This window comes from Protopterus annectens, chromosome 5.part0 (genome assembly GCF_019279795.1).
Source record: "Protopterus annectens isolate FY-2018-M chromosome 5.part0, PAN1.0, whole genome shotgun sequence".
Lineage (NCBI taxonomy): Eukaryota > Metazoa > Chordata > Ceratodontiformes > Protopteridae > Protopterus > Protopterus annectens.
The window spans coordinates 997,427,752-997,454,113 of NC_056735.1; the positions used below are offsets into that span (position 1 = coordinate 997,427,752).

Sequence of the window (26,362 nt, forward strand, 5' to 3'; positions counted from 1 at the left end):
AATCACAGGATACATCTTGGACTTCTTGATTATTTTTAAGTGGAAAAAAGTGACTTGGATATCCAAAAAAGCACATACAACCTCCTTTTGACAGCGATGAAAGATGTACTGCACCATGATCTTTCAAAACGTTTATATGGGAATGAAGTAAATTTAGGATGAACATGAGGTCTTTTGTTTTCCTTGGTACCAACTTAATTCCTTTGTGATCTAGTGGGACATCTTGGATAGCTGTGTTTTGTAACAATTCCTTTGTGATCTAGTGGCACATCTTGGATAGCTGTGTTTTGTAACAATTCCTTTGTGATCTAGTGGCACATCTTGGATAGCTGTGTTTTGTAACAATTCCTTTGTGATCTAGTGGCACATCTTGGATAGCTGTGTTTTGTAACAATTCCTTTGTGATCTAGTGGCACATCTTGGATAGCTGTGTTTTGTAACAGATTGAAGATCTCTTTCTTTGCTGTACTTTTCTCTCACAGTGGGATCTTTGGCACATAAATAAGTGGGACTTTCTTAAAGTTGAGGACCAAAAAAAAAGTCTTCTATTCTGATGCTATGGCAAACCACTTACTGCAAATATAACAGCCAACATGGTAAGGTACCACACATAAACCACTACAGCTGTGACCACAAATACAATATCAGCATTGCATTTTGAATACTATTACTACTGTACTTCCATACCATCAGTATCTGGCAATCACACTCCTAAGATCTTGTGCCTGGGGCAGCTGCTTGCTTAGCTCTGCCTTAGTCCTCTGGCATGCCTAAGATCCTGTGCCTGGAGCAGCTGCCCCTTAGCTCCACCTTATACCTCTGGCATGCCTACCACTGCATGTCACTCATGGGTTGGGGCTGGAGAATGCTGTGCAGACTGTAGTTAGTAGTGGTGGTGTGTAGTACAGTTGAATATAACATGGTACAGATTAACACAATTCACTGAAATGATAGTAAACCTTTCAGTTTTTTGGTCTGGTTTCCAAAAAAGATTACACATGTACTAGCATTCTATCCAAGCACTTACACACTCCCATTTCTAAAAAAAAGGACTCCAGGAACCCTGAGTCTGCATAGGCTAATGAGGACTCATGGAGGCCTACACCCAGCTCCAAAATAGGAATCAGGTTTGCTACATCACAGGACTTTAAAATTTTACATTGGCATTGAATGCCTGTATAAAATGCCAAAGTAGTGATATAATCTATTCAAATTAATGGGTGTTCTTGGCATTGGCAGTGCTTCAGCTGTGTGCCAGCAATGGTATACAGCTGAAGCTGTACCATGGTCAGAGATGTGTTAGGGAGCCCAGACTGCAGATAATGGTCATGAATGGTTATGTTTCTCTAGTGTCACACCCTTAGTATACGAGACAACTCAAATAGAGGTTTATGTAAAACTTCAGACTGTACTGTGCTAGTGTAGACTTAGAGCATGCCCTCCTCTTATTTTAAAATAAAGTAATGCATACATGACAAAGTTTTACATATCGTGTCTGACATGAAAAGTTGGGTGTGTTTGAGAGTCATCCCGAATTACATGATGTCTTGGAGCAGAGTCAGATATTATCATGCACTTGTGATGAGATTCTGAATCCCATCATATCTGAATGGCATAGCAATTCTCCTGGGGACAAGAGATTCTGATGTAACATCCGGACTCACCTGGGCAACTTCTGCTCCCTCATATGACATCATATGTGGGCAGCGCTGAAAATTATGTTTCGGGTTATAGTTGCAGGATGACAGAGGTTCTCCACAATATTACCCAATTATTTTGAGATCCAACAATTTAAATCACACCTATCATTGACTTGTTAAAGTTTTATTTCACAGAGTTAATATTTAAGTAGCCATTTTTTATTTTTATCTTTATCCTAGCTTTGTAGTTTGGCACACACACAACTGGTCCCATTGTAGCCTGTTAAGGCCTGTATTTGAGAAATGTTAAACTTTGCTGTTGACTATTTATTTCCTGGTTTAGAAAATGTTTGGTATGTTGCTATGCCACATATACAACCATAAGCATGCCAGTACTATCAGAATTCACTTCATATGCATGACTTTCCGTTAGGGGAACACCTACCAGTACTATTTTGCTGTCCTGGGTTTGAGCAGCATGTAAGTTTTAACATGTAGTGCTTTAAAAATTGGATGGGCTTCACTGTAAAACATGAACCATTCCTGCTATCCAGGATAAAATGTGGCACACATTTGGCTTCTGCCCTTCTGTTACACCATTAAAACCTAAATGCAAGTTAAAAAAAAAAATAAAAACAGAAAATAACTGTTAAAGCAAACAGACTTGCATTTTTAGTTAATATCTTAAAGATGGTTATTTTTTAGCTTAATGACCCAGTGGATTGACCTTTCATATTACAATAAGTCAGCTATTTGTAGTTATTCACTGGTTTCTCAGAAGTGACAAGCCTATCCATGTTATTATTTCTCTCGTACGCATCCTCCACATACATGAATGTATAACTAATTAAGACTATTGCTACTTGGAAGGGAAAAAGTGATCTGTAACTTGCAACATTCTCTGAAATAATGGGTAATTTGCTGAAAATTTAAACTAGTCAGCACTGTTTTCGGTTATGATTAGTCCTGGCAAATTACCCAGTGGTTTTTTAATGCTACTAGTACTGGTTGCTGTTGCCATAATGAAGTTAACAATTTTGCATTGGTGGTGTAAAGGATGTCCTGAAGGGAGAATGTGATACTGAAAGAACTACCCCATGAAATATGTGGAAGAAAAATCGAGAGAGAGAGAACAACTATAATCGTTGGGTATGAAGTCAGGGATGCACACAAAACTTTGTGTGAGACAACAGGCCAGCAATGTCAGAAACAGCAACTAACAATGTGTCATGGTCTGTCAGCACACATATTCTGGCTTGCATATACCTTATGTGCTAAGGTGGCATGACGGCTCCCTATTTAGCAAGCAGCTGACAACGATCAGGTTTAGAAGGTTAGGGTAAAGTTGCATGTGTGGGCAATATTCCCCTCTGTTGCAATCAAAATACTCAAAAAAAAGTGGATAGAAATGAAAAGCAAAAACTAATTACCTTTTCAACAGTGTTTTATATTAACATTTTGTGTACATAAACTGCTTTCTGACAGAATTACATATCTGACATTTTTAAAAGATGTTGCTACCACATGGTTTTATTGCCTGTAATTTGTTTTTTTAGATCTCAGGCTGTGTAAGGCCACCTCTGAAATCAATGCTTGCTTTTCTTAGTGGCCAGCATTTCAAAGAATTATCCTAAAATTGGAGCTGCTAGTAATCTGCCACAGGCACTTCAGAGAATGTCCTGAAGTCAAGCACAAATATATGGTCTAAGCTGTAGCAAATGTTCAGACTAATCCGATTCAGATAGCTTTACTGTGAGTTCATGAACCGCAATATTCTGGCAGCAGGGCAGCTCCCCATGGAGTGGCTGCCATAATTCCAAGAGAAAGAAGTGACTTGGGAATGCGATGTGGGGGGCATTAGAAAACAAGAAACAATCTTGTTAACTCTGCCCATGTTCCATAAATGCTGCATAGGGTGTTAGTCTAAAAATAGTAATTACAAGGTTCTTGTTTTACTCCCATGGAGAAGTAACACAAACTTCTACCAGTAATGTTTACTGTTTACTGTTCCAATGCATAAAATAATTCATTTCATGTAGCTGGCTGCATGTTACTACCCTCCACCCTCATCTGCAATAAAATTAATAGCATAGGTTAAGGGTCTTTAGCTGCAAAATGTGCTTAGCTCGGGACAATTCTTGGTCTTTTGTTTGACTGAAATGTAAAAATGCACTGACCCAGAGACTCTTACCATAGTTCTTTCTTCACATGAGATTTATTTTTCCATTGGTAATCACCTCATTAATAAAGCGGAAGAACTTTATTTCTTTGACAGCATAAGCAAAGGCTCAGGAGATTACATAATGCAAAACACTAACATAAAATAACTGTACATATTAGTCAATGGGATAAATAAACTGTCAGTTCATGCAACATATCAGCACTTGACATTCTATATAAGAAAGATTTTAACTTTGCTTTTTGCAGGCTTTCATGAATTGGCTAGTTATTTACATTGCCTAGAGGAAAATTAGTGGGGCAGAAAAATAACCCCCTTACTGATGTTATCCATGAATTGCTAAAGACGGGAATTTGAACAGAACATAACATAAGCCTTCTCCCTAGAACTTCGGAAGGAGGTGACAGGTAGTATGCATGTTTATTTATTTTCATTTTTTTATCCAAGATAGAGCACTGACCCTGATAAGACTTATTTCAGTCTTAGCCCATGGGAAACACAACAGATAACATCACATTATATACAGAATAAATGAGAAAATGCAAAATGTACTTGCATAATATACAATGTGACTATGAAAATTAGCTTGGTGGTATAAAGACAGTAGATACATGGCATTACATATAGAGTGAACGACAAAACACAGTATATACATGTATTATATGCACATGATGTACAGTGTGAATGTCACAGTTGGCATGCTGAAAGAATCAGAATGAAATGTAGAGTCAGAGAAGGTGTGTAGGGGGAACATACTTTGATCTGACTCTACTTTTTATTGGAAGAGGTTACTTTTTATTACCAGAGAGCAGTTGGATTTTCCTTGAGTCTTGTAATGTGTTCTGATCAGAAAATGCAGTAAGTTGAATGATCTTTAAGAAAAGCAGGGAGAGATTCCCACAGTTTGGGACCAAGGATTGAGAAAGCAAGGTGTATGCTGTGAAGCCTAGTTTGAAGGTTTGGAGAAAAGGACCTGAGTGGTTAAGACTTCTAAGATTATATGTTGGTGCATTTCTAAATAGTCTTGAGGCTATTGGGGAAGGTCTCTATCTTGATAAGTTTTAATAGCTGAGAGGCAGGTAGAAAGTCTGCATGTTGTTTCACAGGTAGCCATTTAGCTTTTTCAATGGTTTTGCAGTAGAGTTCATTTTACAATAGTGATGAGTCTGCATATGGTGGTGTTTGAGATGGTTTGAATGGTGGATCCATTTCTTTTAGAGGCTGCAGCCGTTACAGGGAGACCATATTCTAACTGAACCAGTAAGATACCTTTAGCTATGGCATTCCTATAGGGTCTGGGAAGAAAAAGGGAGACCCTATTACCCAGATATTGTAATGTAGTCCTGGTGGCGATGGTAGTTTAGTAAGGGGTCCAACCAAATCCCTAGATATTTGAATGTAGTAGCAGTTTCCGTAGTGTTATTTAGATGACTGAGGGTTTGTAGAGGTCTGAGGAAAGATGTGAGCTTTTGTCTAGTGCCAAAAAGCATTGATTTTCTTTTAGATTAGTTAAGCAGTAATTGTGTATCATTGACCCATTGAATAAAGGCATGAAAATCAGCCTGAAGTTTGAATTCAAAAGAGGAGACAGGATTGTTAGAGAGGAATAGGACCATGTCAGTAGCATAAAGCAGGAGAGGAACCTGATGTGAGTCAAGAGGGTGTTTGTTAATGTAGATTGAAAAGAGTAGAGGTACTAGAGTATAATCTTGGGGGATGACTTTCTACAGAGGGATTGGTGAAGAGATTGATGAGTTGAAATTCATTAAGAAGTGGCAGTTAGAAAGGTATTTTTTGAACCAGGGCACTATGCCATTGCTAATGCCTATTTCAGCAAGTTGGTCTAGGAGAACTGAGGGATCGAGAAGATCAAAGGATCTGGCAAGGTAGACAAAAATGGCTTCAGTAATTAGGCTTTTGATTCTCAGTTAGAGCGTCTTCTGTGTGGCGACATGCGTGAATGGGTGTCCTTCGTTGAAGGTTGTGCATTAGGCCCGGCAAGCCAGCACGTCAAAATCTACTGCCAATCATTAACAGACCGGAGTTCCGCTGTGGCGACCCCTAACCGGAAAAAGCCGAAAGAAACAAACAAACATAGAGGTCATGAATCATGTAGCACATCGTAAGAACATGCAAATAGTCTTATTCCAAAGGTAGTGGCATGAATGATAGCAGCGGTAAAATAAAAGTACCATAGGAGACAAGGAATCAGTCTGAATCTCATGACAGCAATGGAATAGGTTTCCTCTGAGACGTGTCAGTCAGGATGCAACACCATTAACCGTTGCTACCATTTTGAGCCAGGGTAACAATGGGATCGGTTAAATGCAAACTCATTATGCACAAAGCTGTAAGCATTTGGAGGAAATGGCGGTGAAGATGCAAACATATTGGTGGATGATGTACTTTTCCCCATTTTCTCTCCAAGGTAGTTAGCTGTGTAGTGTAGACTATACTGATGTCTATACTGTACTAGTATGCAATGACAGCCTATGTCTGTTACTGATACAGCCCCTTGCCTCAACTTTCACAGGACACCTCCCATCCTTTCTGTAACATCTGATCTGAAAATCATTCTTCCTACCTTAGCAGTGCAGCGCTGTGCCATGCAATGCCATGCCATGGATCAGATTTTTTTACCAACTTATATTTCTTGCTTGTGGCTACACACCTGGGATGTTTTTTATAATATATGGCTGATTACAAATGCCACAACAAATATTATGGGAATCACCTGACCTGAGCTTGGAGTTAGTGTATCTAAGCTGTTTCCTTTGAGGACATTCTAAAGCAGTGCTCACAAGGATCAAAGGATCAAGAGTTCTTATGTTATCCAGGCTAGGACAGATATCATCCAGGAAAGGAGTATATAAGAGTATAAGTGCCTCTCACCCTCACCCCAGACTAGCAAATATGACTGTCGTGTTTTTGTTATGGTGCAGGTAGTCAAAAAGATACCTGTGTATAAGCCAGCTATATGCGTGTGTGTGTGTGTGTGTGTGTGTGTGTGTGTGTGTGTGTGTGTGTGTGTGTGAGTGCGTGCGTGCGTGCGTGTGTGTGTGTGTGTGTGTGTGTGTGTGTGTGTGTGTTGTGTGTGTCTGTCTGTGTGTGTGTGTGTCTGTGTGTGTGTGCATGTGTTTCTCCATATGCCTACATTTCATAAAATATATACCTCTCCCTTTAGTATGCCTGTGGCTTCAATGACATATTGTCATGGCAGCTCAGTTGTCAGACTCTACAGAGCATAGTTTCACAGACCACTGCCAAACTAGCATGGACATGGCTCATTTATTCTGCTGTCAGAAGAGGATTATACATGTGTCATCATCTCTGTAAAAACCAATCAAAAGGAACTGGTCTACTAGAAAAGTGGTAGGACATTTGACTGTGCTACTGTTAGCCAAAGATCATTTAGTTACTTGGACACTATAGGGCTGGAAGAGGGAAAGGTCAATCAGGTGACCAGTGCTAGCAATATTTCATTGTGAATACTGGTTCTCTTTTTTGAGGGGAAGGTACATGTTTTGCCACAACCAAGCACCCTTTAATGGAGACTGCAGCATAACTCTGCATTGGGTCTATATTATAACACCGAAGTTTTAAAACTTTGAATGTTATAATATCGAACCCTATGCACCGAATGCTGAAAATAGCGAAGCTGCAGAATATTGAATGCTTACCTAGGGAAAGTATTCGGTGGGCCGTTTCTGCAGCTTCACTTTTTCCTCGACTGTGGAGCGAAGGTTACGGACTGGTTTAAGGTAAGTGTGCGAACGAAAGTGAGTTTGCGATAAGGACCTTAGGGTTAGGGAGCAGGTAAGGTGAGTGTGCGATAGGGACCTTAGGGTTAGGGAGCAGCTAAGGTGAGTGTGCGATAGGGACTTTAGGGTTAGGGAGCGGGTAAGGTGAGTGTGCAGTAGTTACGGACCTTAGGGTTAGGATTGGGATAAGGTAGGTGGATAGTTAGTAGTGTATGTATGATTTAGGGTAGGGTTTTGTGAAGTGTATATGTGTGGATCATTTATTTTGGTGTGCTTGTGTTGTGTGTATGTTTGTCGGAACAGCAAATTTTTTCCTTGGGAAAAAATTTGCAATTCTGAGTGTTCGATTTTATGGTCTTTCGATCGAATGGGTTCGATATTATAACATTCAAAGTTTTAATACTTCGATGTTATAATATAGACCCCTCTGCATCTGCATACAAGTTGCTTATTCATAGTAGGTAGGGGCATAGGGATGTAAGAGACCTACTCTACTATGAAGTATCAAGAGGTATTTCCAGATGAAGCTACATGTGGCTGAGCACAACCAGCTGAAGCTTTATTCACATAAAAACGCATTTTTTGCAAGTGGACAAGCACCTCTGCATCCCTGTGTAAAGATAGGTGAAGGCTGCCAGCCTAGCCAAGTAGAATTTTGTAGATAATTCTGTCATTTGTAAATATTAATACAAGCCACAGGTTTGTTCTCTTAAATGGAAGAAAATGCTGTTAAATGTGGAACTCCAAAAATGTAACAACAGCACACTCTGCTGTAACAAAGCTGGTAAGTCAAGCATTATGAAATTCTTTGATCTAAACCTAGGAGCTGAGATGTCTAGAAGGAGGCATTCTGCCTATTGTTTTGAGGTTAGAGTTAATGGCTAGAATTTACATGTATATATTTTTTTATTCCTCTGGCTTCCTGACCAGCTGTAAGATCAAAAGGGCTATTAACCTCTGAGTTTCTGTTAGCCTGGGAACCAGAAAGAAATGATGTAATCTGAAATTAATCAGTGGTACTGTGTTATCAATTTAAGAATGGAAAGAATGAGAACATTTGTCTTGAGTACATCCAACATCACCAGCACAGTCTTGCTCTATATGTAAGTTTATTTTAGAACTGTGTTTTCTCTTAGATATAGCAAGGAACTAGGAAGATTAGATTAGTTTTTTTCTGTTTTGATGTCAGAACTTTTCCACTGTATTATTTTAAGTATTTCTCTGTGATCTCTGAACTCTTGACTAGCACTGTGTGGTAAGAAGTATTGTCTTGTGTTTTTATTATTTATTATTAAATATTTTTAAACCTTTCAACTGTGGCTGTTTTGTGTAGAGATAATTTAAGCTCTAAGAGTACATTGCAAGTCACTCCAAATAAGCCTTGACTGTTCAGTTGCACTTACCATTTGAATAATAATATTGCACAGTATAATTGGACACCCTTTCATAAGGGCCTTTTGGCAGCTGATAAATATTAGTGGGTGGTGGCAAGTGGTACTACCGTATAGTCTGGGTAAAAGGAGCATAGCTGGAGAACCTGTGTCAGCCTTCCCCAGGAGTGTCTATGTGGTTGTATATAACTGTTATCTCAAAGTGTGTGTGTGTGTGTGTGTGTGTGTGTGTGTGTGTGTGTGTGTGTGTGTGTGTGTGTGTGTGTGTGTGTGTGTGTGTGCGTGTGTGTGTGTGTGTGTGTGTGTGTGTGTGTGTGTGTGTGTGTGTGTGTGTGTGTGTGTGTGTGTGTGTCAGCTACTTGGGCAGGGACATGAAGCACTGTTTGGACAGAGAAGGTGCTGGAGGTTTTAGCTTGCTCATTAGGCTGAGCTCTGGACCCTATAGCTGTGCAAGTGGGGAGTCTTATTGGGGATCCGGAGAAAAAGGGGAAACCAGCCCCAGGCTGACTGTGATCTCTGTGTGCTCTTAAGGGAAAATGTACTTTACTGTGTGTGTATTTATTATTCTTTCCCTATATGGACACTCCTCACTGGTGTTAGTGGGGAGAATTGAGGCTCCCTGATTGCTGGGCCAGTGCACAGGCATCACATATTAATTGTTTGGCAGTAGTGAGATTTCCACACCACATATTAATTGGTTGGCAAATACTAACTGGCTTGTAGTGGTGTGGATAGTGAATTCCTGTAGCTTGTGTACAGTGCTCATTGAAGGTATTTTTGTACTCTAAATCAGCCATGCAGTGAATACTCAGAGTTCATATCACAATTGTTTTATTTCTTTTGTTAGCTTAGTTAGTCAGCGAGACCAGGCAAGCATGTCGGCAGAGGAGTACAAAATGCTGACAAGGAGATGTGCCAGGCTAGGGGACTGCTGCATGGAAACCTGACTAAGGTAGACATGATTGCAGCTTTGGTCACAGCTGCATCAGAAAACAGCATCCAGGAGGATGATCAGACTGGCAGTGGAGATGTACCACTCTCAGAGAATGGACAACTCAATCTTTCTGCAGAGGACTTAAAAATCCATCTGGTGCTAAAGAGACTTGAGTTGGAGGCCAGGTATTTGTAAATAGAAGCAGCTATGAGACTGAGGCATCTAGAGAGTGAGGACAGCGAGAAATTGCGATGTTTGCAGGCTGAGGAGAATGAGAAACTGCTATGCTAGGAAGCTGAAGAAAAAGAAAGGCAGAGGCAGCACAAAAGGGAGATGCTGACACTTCGCCAGAGTCATGGAGGTAATGGGGAAGGGAGTAACTGGATCCCAGAAGCACAAAAGGTCAGTAAATTTCTTCCGCAGTTTAAAGAGGGGGATCATTTTGATAGTTTCATTCATATGTTTGAGAGGGTATGTAAACAGTATGATGTTGACCAACGGCTCTAGGTACGATTCCTGACCCCCTTACTGCATGGTAAAGCTGTAACTGTGTTGTCTAAAATTTCTGATCAGGAATGTTTTGATTATACTACTGTTAAGAACTGTTTGTTAATATTTTTAGGCTAACAAATGAAATGTATAGGAAAACGTTTCATGAGTATAGACCCAAGGCAAATGAAAGTATGTGTGAATATGCTGCTGAACTGAGCACTTATTTTCATAGGTGGGTGAGTGGATGTCAGGTCACCACTTTTGAAGGGCTGTCAGACCTTTTGGTGAGGGCACAAGCCCTTAGCAATTTGCCTGAGAACATGAGGATCTGGTTAGCTGATAGACAATGTGCTACTTCAGATGAGGTGTGGAAGAAGGGAGACCTATACCTAGCAAGCAGGGCATCCCTGTGCAAGAAAGGGATCCCCAGTACTGCTCATGGGTCTGAAGGAACCCATGGTGGGCAGTACAGACTGCCCCAACAGACTCTGCCAGTAGCAGGTGAAGCTACTAGTCCAGATATATGTCCAGGACCTAGGGTTAAATGTTTTGAATGCAACCAGTGGGGCCATGTGGCATACAGATGTCCATGGAGGCAAGGTGGGGAAGTAAGAGAGCCAGTAAGTGGGAAAGATAAAATGCCAATAGTAGGTTGTCTTGGGACAACAAGTGCACCAAACTACCATCCTGCAGATGTCCTGATAGGGAAGGATTTGGATGAGGCAGTACCATGTGCTTATGCAGTTACACACAGTTAGGCTAGAAGACAAGCATGTGGGTCTGGTAGCCTGTGGGAGACCCAGACAGATTGCATACTTGCAGCCAGGACTAGTGAGGTGGTTACTTCAGGGAGGGTGCTGATCTGTAGCAGTGAGAATGAAGGTGAGCCACAGCTGTTTGTGGGTACTGATGTTCCCTTGGACAGAGTGACTGCAAATGTAGAGGTGAGTAGTAGTACCCAGGCTGACAGTGAGGCACCACTGTCAGAGGATGCCAGACTTCCTGTGGAAGGGGAGCTGGGGAGGGTTAGAAAAAGAGAGTTGAGACAGGCTCAGCTCTCAGACCCTACATTGCAAGGCCTGAGACAGGTAGCTAGTGAGGCACCTGATTCTCAAGGGAGGGGGAATCTGTATACTGAGACAAAGGGTTACTGTATAAAGAGTGGACCCCTGAGGGAGAGCTAGAAGGTGAGAGGGTACAGCAGTTGGTACTACCTAGAGCCTACTGTCTGGCGCTTCCAGCCACAGCCCATGATATTCCCTTTGCAGGTCATATGGGCATAAAATGTACAAAGAGATGTATTATGCAGAACTTCTACTGGCCTGGAATTTCCAGAGATGTAACAGGGTACTGCAGGACTTGTGAGCAGTGCCAAAAGGTAGGCAAGGGGGGAGACAAGGTGAGAGCTCCTTTGATGTCTTTGCCTGTGATTGAGGAACCATTTCAGAGGGTAGCTATGGATATTGTGAGGCCTCTGAGTGCACCAAGTTCCACAGGGAAAAAGTATATCCTAGTGGTAGTAGATTATGCTACAAGATACACTGAGGCAGTGGCTTTGACCTCTATTGAGGCAGAAAAGGTGGCAAATGCTTTGTTAGAGATTTTCAGCAGGGTAGGTTTCCCAAACGAAATACTGACTGACAGAGGTGCCAATTTCATGTCACACCTGCTGGCTTGTCTGTGGAAGTACTGTGGGGTGAAGCACCTGAAGACTACCATCCTCAGACTAATGGTCTGGTTGAGAGGTTAAACTCTACAATCAAGTCCATCCTACGGGCATTTGCAGACCAGTTTAAGAGGGAGTGGGAGAAATATTTGCCCCATCTTTTGTTTGCTTACAGAGAGGTTCCCCAAGGATCCACAGGTTTTTCACCCCTTGAGTTGCTGTATGGGCATAGGGTGAGGGGACACCTAGATTTAATTTGTGATGAATGGTAAGGTGAGTGTGAATCTCACAAGAAGTCTGTTGTGGCATATGTCATAAACCTCAGGACAAGGCTCAGGGAACTCATGGGCTTGGCCCAGGAGAACTTGGCAGAAGTCCAACAACAGAAAAAGGTCTGGTATGACAGGAATGCTCAAGCTAGAGAGTATGGTGTAGGGCCGCAGGTAATGGTTCTCATTCCTGTCAGATACAACAAGCTGCAAGCAGCTTGGTAGGGACCCTACAAGGTGGTAAGAAAGGTAAGTGATGTTAACTACATGGTGGAACTGCTAGGCAGGAGCACAAATTCTACCATGTTAACATAATGAAACCTTACCATGATAAGGAGGCCCTTCTGCTGAGCATTTGCAGTTGATTGCAGCAGGAGTCTGAGGGAGCTGGTGACTGATCTCCTCAGTGAGGCTCGGACTGACACCTCAGTAGAAGGGGTAGCAATGTCCCAGCAGCTATCTCCTACCCAGGTTTGAGAAGTCCGAGCAGTGTTACAGGAGTTTGAGGACATGTCCACTGGGAAATCAGGGTGCACCCACCTGGTACAGCACCAGGTGGATGCAGGACCCCAAAGGCCTGTTAGGCAGGGCCCTTATAAGGTGCCTGAGAGAGTCAAACAGACTCTGAGGGAGGAGATACAGGAAATGTTGGAACTAGGGTAATTCAAGAGTTCAACAGTCCCTGGGCCTCCCCAGTGGTGCTGGTGCCAAAGGAGGATGACAGCACCAGGTTCTGTGTGGACTACAGGAAATTAAATAGTCACACAAAGTCAGATGCTTACCCCATGCCTAGGACAGATGAGGTCCTAGAGCAGCTGGGTGGGGCTAAGTATCTTACAACTATTGACCTTACCCATGGTATGGTTACTGTCAGGTGCCCTTGACTCCCAGTGCTAGAGAGAGGTCAGCCTTTGTGACTCCTTTTGGCTTGTATGAGTTCACAAAGATGTCATTTGGGATGAAGAATGCCCCAGCAACTTTCCAGAGGCTGGTAGATCATATCCTAGCAGGAGCAGGAAGGTTTGCTCTTGCTTACCTAGATGATATTGCCATCTACATGGAAACTGGTAACAGAAAGAACTGGTTCATAAGGTCTCCAACCACGCCCTGGGCATCTCCAACACCTTTAAGTAAGAAGAGTGTTGAGGCCTAGCTGGGCAATAGGGTGACAACGCACTCCTTGAGATATAGTGGATCCAATGCATGTAAACCAACAACAAGCTTTTAAAGAAAACATGTGCTTGGATTGGCAGCCAGTCAACATTGGGGTGATATCGAGGTGATTAGGAGTAAGAACATAATCTGTGAAATTCTGAACTATCTGTAGCCACTGAGTACAGGGAGCTACAGCAGTTATGCTTTGAAGATACCAGGGCATATACCACCACTGAAAGGTCTTAAAGTGGAAAGAAGAGGAAAGAAAGAACACAGAGAAGCATAATACAAGAAAAAAAGGATTTAACAATAGATGACACTAGGTTTCTAAGCATACCTTTCAACTGTACAGATTTTCACAGAATGTCCAGATTTTTGCCTCAGATATTTGGTCTGTTCCTCTTAAAATCTGTGGTTTTCTGGTAAATTACAGAGGAATGAAGTCACTAAATAATGACCATATCCTTCAGAAAATGCATGCTAACACAAATCCTGTTATTCCAACAACATTCTAAATGTACAAGAGCAATATTTAAAATCTGTCCCTGTTTTTGTACCTTTGTCCCCACCATTATTTTAGGCTTTGTCCAGATTTCTTGCGTTAAGAGGTTGAGAGGTATGTTTCTAAGTGTCATTTTGTCATCAGGAATCACACCAAAACGTTTAACCTTATTCAAAAAAAACTCAGTGAAATCTTAATGCTGAGGCCCATTGACTGAAATCATGATCTAAATCCAAGTTGTTCTAAGCTCAGACCTCACCATATGACAATATTCTGTCAGGATAGCAGTCCAAGTCCACAGTAGACTGAAGTTTAAGACTTCCACATTGATCAATTAGTGTCAAACAAATAATCAGTGGAAACAGTCCATCTACAAATAGGATCTGACTCAGTTGAAATGGATGCTAAAGCAAAGGTGTTGTACAAAAAGCAGTGAAACAAATACACAAATTGTCAATAAATTGCAAACTGAAGCAACTGAGACAAAACAAACAGATTATTGCCCCAAAACAAATACTGAAACTCAGAAGACAAGCACATATACATAAGTTGAAATGATGTTGAAGCAATGCCGCTGGCAAAAAAAAATGATCTATAATAGTGCAGGATCACACACTGTTGGAATCAAAAACTTAAAACAGAAAAAAGTGCTAAGTCACACACTTAGAAGAAGACAGGATCTGAGGCTGCAGAGATATTAACCAGTATTATTGCTTGCAATTATAAATGCAGCAAGACATTCAGAGCTGTTAGATTCTAGACAGGAAAAAGAATAAACAGTCATCATACCAAAAAACCAGCAAACTGAAATGTTGGAAAAATGGTGCAGATATCTATGATAGGCACTAAGGGAATTGTTTTCATTAGGCTTTAAATATTTTTATCAGAAACAGCATCTGCAGTTAGGAAGCAGGGTATGGATGAAAAACACAATTACATTATATACAAGGTAAAGCCTACAAGACAAGACAGGCCAGCGGATGCAGCAAGGACATATCTCTCAACCTGTTAGTGCAAGAAATCTGGACAAAGCCTAAAATAATGGGGTAACAACAGCCCAAAAATAAGGACATATTTTAAATATTACTCTTATAAACTTAGAACATTGCTAGAGAAATAGGTTTTGTGTTAGCCTACATTTTCTGAGGGATATGAAATCTGAAACTCAAATGTATTTCATTTAGCGACTTCAATTCTCATTGATTTGCCAGAAAACCACCAGTTTTATGAGGAACAAACCAATACATGAAGTAAAAATCTGGACATTTTGTGAAAATCTGTAGTTTAGAAGCACGAGCAAGTAATTAGCACCAATATAATGTTAAGTGTTAAAGTGTTAATTTTAAAATGTTAAAAGAAAGTTTGCAACATTACAATAACAGTGCCTGAGCATTCAGTTAGGTTGAACAGCCACATGCTGCCTTGCCTATTAGATAATAAGTTATCACTGAATGTTCAGTCCCTATTAGGGACAGTTAATCCCCTTCCAAGTTGTAATTCTCCTAATTCATACCTCTCAAACTCTAAGAACAAGAAATCTGGATCAGCCTAAAAATAATGGAGTTGGGGGGCAAAGACCCCAAATCAGGGACATATTTTAAATATTGCTTTTATAATGTTGTATAGAATAACAGGTTTTGTATTAACATGCATTTTCTGATTGATATGAAGTCTGAAACTCAAATGTCTGTCATTATTTAATGACTTTGGTCCTCGCTTATTTGCCAGAAAAACACTAATTTTATGAGGAACATACCAAAAATATAAGACAAAATCCAGACATTCTGTGAAAATTTGATCAGTTGAGAGGTATGCCTAAATAGAACATAATGGTAAAATTCACAGACATGTTACACAGTACATGGCATGTACTTGTGTTACAATTGGTAACAAGCAGACAGATGCAAGTTATCATCTTAATATGGGGAAGAAGTCACTTTGAGCAGCCTTGCATATATGCAAATTGCTGCATAATGCCAAGCAAATGAAATGAGGTAGTAGTATGAGGTGCCAATGATACTAAAATATATACACGGTGAACATAGTCTCAATTCATAATTGTTGATTGAGGAACTTGCACAGCCAGCTGTGTGTTCCTGACTATAAAAGGCCATATTGTTGCTATTGTAGCAAAAATGTTCAAAACTGCCGCAACTATTGTACACCAACATACTTTATATTACCCTTGGTAGTGCCTGTTCCTGCTAGTATGCACATGGTGCCATCCAGCACCAACATAAACGGTACCATCAAAGATTGACTTATCGCAAATTCACTGATCAGTAGGTTATTGATTGAATAATAGTCAATATGAATATTGTACAGGTCTTAGTTGACATACTGCCCATACACAGACTCTGTAGGAATGCATGGCTTTTTAGTACCTATGGAGACCAACCTGCATATATAACTCTTTCCAAAATTAACTTCATGGTCCTTTCATAGATCAACTGGGAATGCACTGGGTATTTCACAGGCCTCCACCTCTAGAATATTCGACAAGCTCCTCAACTTAATACTTCTACACATGGAGGATTATATATGGCTTTCTAACACACCACAGGAACAGCTAACACCATGCATGATTTCTATGACATTGCCTGCCTCTCTGAGGTACTAACTGCACAGACTGCACACGTGTAACAATAAAGTCCCAACTGGTTCACATTTGCAAAGTTTTATGAACAGGACTGACTATTATCCCACGAACTGACTGGTACTGTGTGACTTGTCTGAGATGATAACCAATGTATTTGCACAGCAGATTCCAATGATTCACATGTATGGCACACATGTCAAGTACACTGTCACTTTCTGCATTCTGAAGTTCCAGTAGGCCATCTGGATTATAAGTGCAAGCACCATGACTAATGTTAAATTATACAGCTACATGTCTAATGTATCCATATATATCCATATGTATTAACCCCCTAAATATGCATACTGTGGTGAGGGTAATGTTGGATATTTACTGGAGCCTTGGTTAATGATTGCCACATGGAATCCACAAACTGTGGTTGAACTCCTGTATAATATGATACACCGACAAACCCACAACAACATACAATGTATTTTCAACCTGCTACTACTGTGTCAATGTGGTTGGGAGTGTTCTTCTGTGTGATCCTGCGTGATGTTTGTAGTACATTGCATGGGGGAAGGAAACAGGTTAGGAAGCCCAAGGCTACTTTTATGAAGACTGGACACACATACAACCAACAGGGCAGAGACATCAACATCATTGTCAGATGAGAGTGTGGTAAAAGAGCAACAGGTGTTGGCTGCACAACTACCATCCAGACAGTGATAGATGTAGTACATGGACATTGCTGGTGGAACAGTGATATCTAGTCCCAATGTATATGTCCTTATAAGCACACAGTGACAGAGCAGTGTCCAACAGAGCAAACATTGCATATGTAGTGAAAATATCTGGCTATGCTCTTCAGTGCATACTCATTCCATACTGTACCATCATCTATACTTATGTGTGCCACACAGGAATAAGGATCTGTTGGGATGCTGTCATCACCATGTGCACAAGTGGTTAGGGACACAATGACATAGATTTGTCTGCACACAAACTGGGGGAGGGGGCACATCACAGGAGTCTAAGATGAGTGCCTTGAAATGGTACATATTTTGAGTCACAGACAATTTCCTCCTATGAAAGAGAGGAAGTTCCACTATGTGGCCATGGCTTGATGCAGCAGCTGGAGTCCTGAGGTGATGGGGTATTCTCTGTCATAAATAATCACCTCCTGCAGTGTGTTTGCAGTGCCACTACATGACCATAATCTTCATTCATTATATTGGCTTGTTGCATTAGGACTGCTGTTCTTTCCATCAGGAATAGGGTGTGATTGGTGGATTGTGACTTTGACGTGGTTTGTTTTTGAGGTATCTTGCTAATGATTGATGAGTGTTGTGGCCTCCCACAATGAGGGATGGTACAGTGTGGTACACATCCAGATGCAGGTGCAGACTGTATGTATCACAATGTCCCCTCATGACAAACCCCTGTACATACCATTTCTTGATCACAAACAACAATGTCAGTGAGTGCAGTGATACTGTAATGAGAAATTGTCTTTGTGTGTGTGTGTATGGCAGTAGTGTGTTCCAGCATAGACCTCATCAAACCAATCACTTCTGTGTCTGCAACCTTTGTGTCCTCATAGCCGAAAAGTAACACCACAGTAATGCCCATGCTTGACTGGGTTACCACAGATTTTGTCTGGATAATACTGAAACACATATGCAGACTGATACTATGTTTATACCACATCAGTGGTCTGTGAGACTTTAAAATTGTGGGTATACTCACTTCAGATGCAGTGTGTATATCTGCTGCTCGAGTCACAGAGGGAGCATTGTTGTCATTGTGTCTACATGTGCCTTATTCACTGTGCATACCTTAACATATCTGCAGAGGACAAATACTTGCCATAATGACTGAGATGGCTTATGATACAGGGATGGCAGCATATTATTGTACAGAGAGGAATGAAGACAGTAGAAGAGACAAGTGAGAAAGTGAGAGTAATTACAAGAAAGGATATTGTGGGGAGAAGACAGAGAAAATGGGAGAGAGACATGCACAGGGAAAAGGAGTAGAAAGGAAAAGTGTGTGAGAGGTGCAAAGAGAAGAGGAAAGTAGGATGAATGAGGCAGTAAGGGGATGTCAAGATGATATAAGGAAGGATGGAAGAGGGATAGAGGAGTGTGTGAGAGAGCTGCAGTGTTCATGTAACATGACCTGAGTATGTGCAGCTCCACTTTGCTTGGGTGAAGAGGTGTTCTTTTAGCTGTTGTCTGAAGTCCAGTATTGGATTGATAGAGAAAATGAGTCCCATAGTTTAGGTGCTAGGATGGAGAATGCATGATTAGTGCAATGAAGTTTACTTTTTGAAGTTAGTAGGGGGTTGAGAATGAGAGACACCCCTGAGATTATATGTGGGGGCTTTTGTGAAAAGTTATGAGTGAGAAGGAATGATATCTCTGGAGAAAGGTCTTTGTGAATGAGTGAGCCGAGTAGGAGGTTGGCTGTCAAATTTACTGGGAGCCACTTCACTTTGGTGAGAGTTAGGCAGTGGCGTTCATTATTGGGGGAGTTAGTAATGAACCAGCAGATTTTATTGGAGATGGTTTGTAAGGTGATGGCATTTTTCTTTGAGGGTGAAGATATAATGGGTAGTCCATATTCAAATTGAGATAGCTGCATTCCTTTGTCTATGGCAGCTTTTGCTAGCTTGGGCAGAAGAGGTGATAACTCGTTCACCCAAAAAGGTAGCGTGCTGATTTTTTTGTATGTTTTGAATGTGTAGTTGAAAGTTAAGAGACTGGCCTAGTCAAATGCCAAGGTCTTTGAAGGATGTGATAGTTTCTATAGTGGTATTGTTAACATCTTTAATATTAAGGAAGCTGGGTGCTTTGGATATTTTTGGTTGGCTCCAAATAGAATTGATTTTTGTTTTTGAGGGACTGAGTATACATTTATGGCCTATTAACCACTGGTTAAGGGTTTGGAGGTCATCTTGGGGCTGAGTTTGTATAATAGAGTGGGATTTGTTTGACCTGTAGATGACCATGTCATATGCATAAAGAATTATGCATTAAGAAAATTTTCTGAGGTCAATAAAGATGGCTCCTGTCAGGTTACGTGTACTTATACTAAATAGGGTGTCATCTGTGAGGGAGTGGAGAGCTGTTGTGGTGCCATGTCCAGAGACCATAATCCATACTGCTTCCTGGATAGAAGACAGTATTGATATAAATAAGTATTAATTTGGTTGTAAATTTTTTTTAGAGATAGAACAGAATTCTTTGGGTAGTTTTGGAATAGGAGTGACTATTGCTATTTTCCATATCTGAAGGCTAATCTTATTAGTTATGCAGGGACTGTATATGAGTGAGAAGGTGGGAGATGAAGTCCTTATAAAAGTGAATGAACCAAGGGGCTAGATGATCTGAGCTTGGGGGAGTATCTATTTGTATTTGGTCCAATTATCTGTGGTTCTAATGTTTTTGAAGTGGAATAGTGGAATGTAAAGGGGGAGATAGAAAGGAGGTTGTAGGGGTGGTAGGCATGTATTACTGATGTGTTGCAGGTTGCCAACCTCATTGACACAGTCAGTGCATGAGAGTTTGTATGTGGTGGTGTTAGAGGTGTTCAGGGGAGTAGAGCCGTATTGCATTTTTTGACCAGTCAATAGATTTGTTTCTTTACAAAATCTTTAGGTTCAGCTGAAAGTGAGATTTGTTTGTTTTGGTAGTGGTTGTTTTTGTGTCAGCAGAAGAATTGCTTGGCTAGGTTGCATAGTGAGCTGTATTTGTCTCAGGAATCAGTGGAGGAGTTGCATTTGCGTCATGCATGTATATCAGTCCGTCATGTGCTTAATTCAGAAGGGCCAATAAAGATCATAGAATCACAAGATCATAGGTCTTTCAAGCACATGATCTTTTTAGTTACAAACTTCTGAGGTCTTTTCAATTGCTTGATATGTTTATCAAAGTACATACCAAAGGGAGCTTTGTAGTAAATAATGAGTCTTGTCAGTGAGGACTTCTTTTGATCTGGAAGAAATCATTTTTGCTATGGGTTGTGCAAGGTAAAGCATTTCCTAACTACCATGACGGTCAAAAATGTGAGAGAACTATCCACTCAAGTACCTAGGTCTTTCCCCACCTTTTCATTGTGAAGTAGTATACGATCTATACAGTAAGATGCAGCTAGGGATTACTTACCAAATACTATAATATTACACTTTTTGGTGTTGAGTTTTAACAAATTTTTGTAGCTATAAAGAAGAGTGTTTGAATGCCAGAGAGGTACTTGACAACAACTCCCAGCTTGCAATCATCAGCACCCCTTGTTAATTTGAGATCGTCATTTGATGAGAGGAGATATGAGAAGTAGATACCAAATAACAGAGGTCCTATCACAGATCCCTGAGGAGCTCTACTGGCCACATTCATGCTCTCAGAGGATGCACCCACTACACTCTGTGTGAGCACTGTCCATAGTTCACTTGGCTATCCTTCTAACCACATATAGGTCAGTTTGGAGCTCCTTCAACTTGTTTATTATATTTGCGTGTGGTATGGTATCAGATGCCTTGGTGAGGTCAAGGTTTGCTGAATGGTCAGCTTGTCCAAAGTCTACAGCTTGAGTAATCCCCTCAAACAATATGACAAAATTCTTGAGGCAGAGTACTAATATTGGAAGGGACTTTTACCAGTTCAAGATTAGGTTGGAGAAGCAGTTTGTTCAGTTGTTTGCCTTTGAAAGATGCTGCATTTAAGTTGAAGTCTCCATGGATAATTGCAATTTTGGGGTAGCCAGTTATTCAGTCTTTTAATTTAGTGTCCATCTGTCTACAGGTTAGTAGCCAATTTTCATATCTGGAAAATTCACACATGCATGTTCTTTGTATATTTGTGATAATCAAAGCAGAATAAAGTAAAAATGCATGGAAAATCCATGAAATCAAGCATGAACCACAACTGATTCTTTTCTGCACTACCCAGTACCACACACCTCAAACTCATAGCAGAGGCAGAACTTCCAACTGTCCCTGTTTTGGAGGAATGTTCCTATTTTTAGGCCTGATTTAGCATGTCCCCTGTTTTTAGAAGCCCATTTTCTGGCTTGATTTTCATCTTCACATAATTTTCTGAGTCCTCCACATCACATGTGATTTTTGAAACTGCCTAGTACACAGAAAATCCACACTACATGGCCAACATGCTAGTGGCAACAGTTTAAAGAAAGAAGACCCACATCTTACAACTCCCTTTTTCTGAAACAAAAATAAATTGCCTTATGTTGTAAAATTTTGTGATACAGTTTACTAAGTCTACAGATGTTACACTGTCTCTTCTCTTTGATAACTTGCTTATATTTTTCCATCATTATTGTAACGCTATTTTCAAACTTGTGTTTCTGAGTAGTATGCCACATTCCTACTGGAAATGGGAAAAGGTATGTGCATCTGGTATTTAAATGTTATGTTAATTGGGTGCCATATTTTTGGCTGGATGTTTCTACTTTTCAAATGTCTTTGTTCTTGTTGTCAATGTCTTCAAGTTGAGAGGTATGAGCACAAGAATTCTGGACAAAGACAAAAATAAAGGTAGGTGGGGATAAAGACAGAAATTAAGGACATATTTTAAGTATTGCACTTATAAACTTGGAAAGTTGCTAGAATAACAGATTGTGCATTAGCACACATTTTCTGAAGGATATAAAGTCTGAAACTCAAATTCCTGTCATTATTTAATGACTTCAGTCATCAATGTTTTGCTAGGATATGATACTTTTTCTGATGAATAGACCAAAAACAAAATGCAAAAATCTGGGCACTCTGTGACTCTCTGGACAGCTGACAGGTATTCTGAGTTCAGAAAAATATTAAAACAGAGCTAGACTCAAGTCTCCTGTTCTAAGCATCCTTCACTTTCCGTGCAGCTTTAAACAGATACAGCATAGTTTCTACAGAGTTGTTGTGTCTTTTGGCTTTTCCCGGTTAGGGGTCGCCACAGCGGAACTCCGGTCTGCTAATGATTGGCAGTAGATTTTTACGTACTGAGTTGCCAGCTCTGACGCACAACCTTCAACTAAGGTACGCCCATTCACGCATGTCTCCACACAGAAGACGCTCTAGCTGAGAATCGAACAGGACGTCTTACTGTGAGGCAACAACGCTACCGCAGCACCACCACCGCAGGATAGTTTCTATAGAGTACAGTGCAAAAAACACAATGTAGAATATGATCCTTCAGCCTCTTACCCTCAGCATTAAAGCCTCTAGTATTCATAATAAAACAAATGCAGCTTGTCTTCTTGTAACTTGCTGACATTCCCAATAATTCTCTGAGATTTATACTTGGTAATGGAGAAAGATATTACAGTTCAAGAAGGACATTATTACAATTTGCAACTGCTCAGAAACTTCATGAATGTCAAATACTTTTTAATTTCAAACATGTCTTTTTCTGTGTGTCCGTATTAGCCATCCCTCTGTCAGATTTCTCAGAAACCAGCAGAGAAGCAGCTGAAACTGTGCTGTGGAGGGACATAATAGAATGATCTATTTGTCTGTACATCTCTCCAGCTGTCTATCTACCCACTGTGTCTGTCAGACTGTGTCTATATGTATGTCTATCTGTCTGCCTGGCCATCTGGGTGGCTGGCTGGCTGCCTCTACTTATCTAAGTTAAATAATTCTGATCCTCACAATAAAAAATGCCCATTTAGCTGCCTATCCATGTCTGTCTGTATGTCTCTCTCTATCTAGCTATGTAATCTGTCTACTTTTTTCTCATAATTAGCAATAACACTAGTCCATGCAATATAGTTAGCAAACACCAGAGACCTCTGTCTGCTTGTGTACCCACATGACAGTCTGTTCTAGGTCTACAATTACAAAAGGGCTACCTCCATAGTCACCATTACACGATGAGAAACTTTGTTGGGTTGCATATCCTTATTCTTTAGACAGTACACATAGTGTCAGTCCAAAGTACGCATACTGTGACTGGAAAACAGGTACAGGATGAGTCGCTTGAAAAATCAAAAAAAAATAGTCAAGGGAAAACTGTTGCTAATATTGTCTAGTTGGTCTATTTAATTTTAGTCAGTCATATATCTGTTTTTCATCCGTGCCTAATTCACTATGCCAGTTAGAAAACAAGTTAAGATAAAGAAAACAGTATGCAGAGCTTAAAACACTGGTAAGTATCTAAAGTATTGTGGGCCACAGGTACATTTCCAGTTATCCAAGCAAGTCAGTGTAACTGCCCATTTCTACTGTTTCTATAGCTACACATAGGCATAAGTTCAGAATCAGTGGTTCTCTCTCTTAATTAATATAAAGAGTTCATTGTTGTGTTTTGTTATTTGCATTAGAGGAGCCTTCCAGAGCTCTCAAAGTCAAGGCCCAATAATTCACAGTATACAAATGTTAATTTGTAAATCAAACCATTATGAACTGAACCCGACCTTCGTGAACTAAATTATTAACTAGTAAAACAATTATTTTTAGGAAAATGTGGAGAAGACGTCTGGCTGCAGATTACGGGAATGGATCCGAGGAAAACATAACCAGCTGGGTGATCATGAACAAGCCAAAGGTAGGTGCAAAGGCTATGTCAGGGTTTGCATGTCAGTGTGCATGCCAGGAAAGGTATTGGAAGCAAAAGCTGTTTGCATCTGAACATATGTAGGGGCCAACAGAAAAACACCTGTGGTCTGTTGAGATTACGTAACTGCTGCAGTCACCCCAACAAAGCTGCCCCTCTTTTACTATCACCCCAACCTTTCCTTTTTATATTTTTATATTCTAAGTGGCAGCGCTCCTTTCTAATGACATACACTGAACCACTGCCTCTGGTAAGCCCCATTACAAAGTATTAGATCATCACTTTTAGCTTGAATTACCCCTATTCCGGCTATCTCTCATATCCCTTTGAAACCTCATCTTTCATATCCAGCTGTACCCCGCTCACTTACCTCAATACAGTGAGACACATTCAAATCAGAACTCACCACTCCTTTCTGTCTTCCAATGTATGTGTGCCTATCTTTCGAAGTCTCCCCTCATACCCTAACCTATTTATAGCCTTTACCATTTTGGTAACTCTGTAACTGTATGCTTTCAGTCAGCCTAACTTCCTTTCTTCTGTAAGGTTATCAAATGTATACACAACACCCAAGATGCGGTCCCAGGTGCACATTACAATGGAAGAATGAGCTTAACAACTCTGAAATCCACTACCTTTCTTACAGACTCCAGTATACTGTAGACTTGAATTGTCCTTCCGTACTGCATATAATGACTCATCTTAGGGGTCATTATCACCCACAAATCCTCTTATACATCCAATGAGTCATTATCACCCACAAATCCTCTTATATATCCACTCACCTACTTACTGTCATTTCACCAAGATGTTATAACTTCTGTAGGTCCACCTCCAAACAGTGTACCCCTGCATTTTTTGCAGTAAATTGTCAATATCATTTACCTTCCCATAATACAGGCCACTAAAAAAACACTGGCCTCCCCCCATCTGTGACTACATGTTATCAGTATAGTAGCTGTTCTTCCTGTGTGAGAGCTGATTTACTTTTCACCAGAGTATTTGAAAATATGCTGTTTACTTCAACCCCACTTTAGTACCCTGGCATCTTTATTTTCCAGGAGTGTTATACTCTGCTAAATAAACATTTTTGCCTCTTTTTGTATAGTCCTCCCACTTTTCATCCCCTTTTAGGGCTTATTCTTTTTATTAATAGCTTGTCTCACCTATCTTAATAGCCAGTCTGGTGGTCTCCTTTTTTCATGCCTCATTCTGCACCTGACCCAGAATGTCATTTTGTTTCTCACATTTTGTTAACATAGTCCTACATTTTCTCCACTGTTTCAATTTCTCATTACCCACTTCATATTATTTATCTGTTTTCCAGTGAGCTTAGGTCTGCCCATGTGTAACCCCAAATTTCTTTTATTATGGCCCATCCCATCAGATCTTATTATTGTTCAGCTCTAAAACAGAGCATAACCTTTAGTCTTGATGACCTGCATACCTTCCTTCACCAATATTTTATTAGTAATGATTTACTAGTTTTGAATTTATCTCTAGTAAACGTTTTAACATATAGACTGGAAAGGAATATGCTAATTAAGATTCATATCTACATCTCCTAGCATACACAGGTATTTATATCATGCTGTCTAGTCACCAGTATTGTATTTGTTTAGAGGAAGAATACAAAATCTGATTGTTGAAGCAAACTGTCATTATTTGGAGTACAATGTAGATGACCAGAGCTAACAAAATGGAATCTGTCTCTTAGTGAATGCAGTGAGGATATGTTTGTCTGGTCTCTTGCTTGGAGGACAGTGGATAAGAATAAGCAGCTGATAACTGCATTCTCCTTGTAAAAGTGGAGCTTGGTGTCAAAGACTGCCTGCAGTGGAGGCTGGCGGGGCATCTTCATACTACCACCTCCAATTCGTAGGTGTACAACTACAGCAGGTGATTTTAAGAGGTGCACAAAAAAACAAGAACTTTCAGTCGGTGCTACACCAACAGGAGGAAAGAAGTGTGAGCCTGACACTCAGTTAAAATGCACTGCAATGTGACCATGTCAGAGTAAAAGGGTGGAGGCAAGAGTTATTAGCATTTAGAGATCAAAATATATGACAAGAGCAGCACAGGAAATTAGATGGGAGAGATTGCAGGAATTCATTCTCTTAACATTTTCAAAAAGGCTGAATAGCAACCTCATTTTTGTCTTTATATTTTAAGAGAATATTTAATCATATACACAGCAGCTGATTGCTCTCCCAAAAAGTTTATTTTTGCT

The 26,362-nt window shown here is 40.4% G+C and overlaps 1 protein-coding gene across 1 annotated transcript in view; it reads left to right on the forward strand.

The window, feature by feature from the left end:
• GRB7 (growth factor receptor bound protein 7) overlaps positions 1-26,362 on the forward strand; it is a 2,830,640-nt gene that overhangs the window by 603,584 nt on the left and 2,200,694 nt on the right. Inside the window, exon 2 of the mRNA XM_044072739.1 lies at positions 24,036-24,123. Coding sequence (XP_043928674.1) covers positions 24,036-24,123 — 88 coding nt within the window. The remainder of the gene's footprint in view (positions 1-24,035; positions 24,124-26,362) is intronic.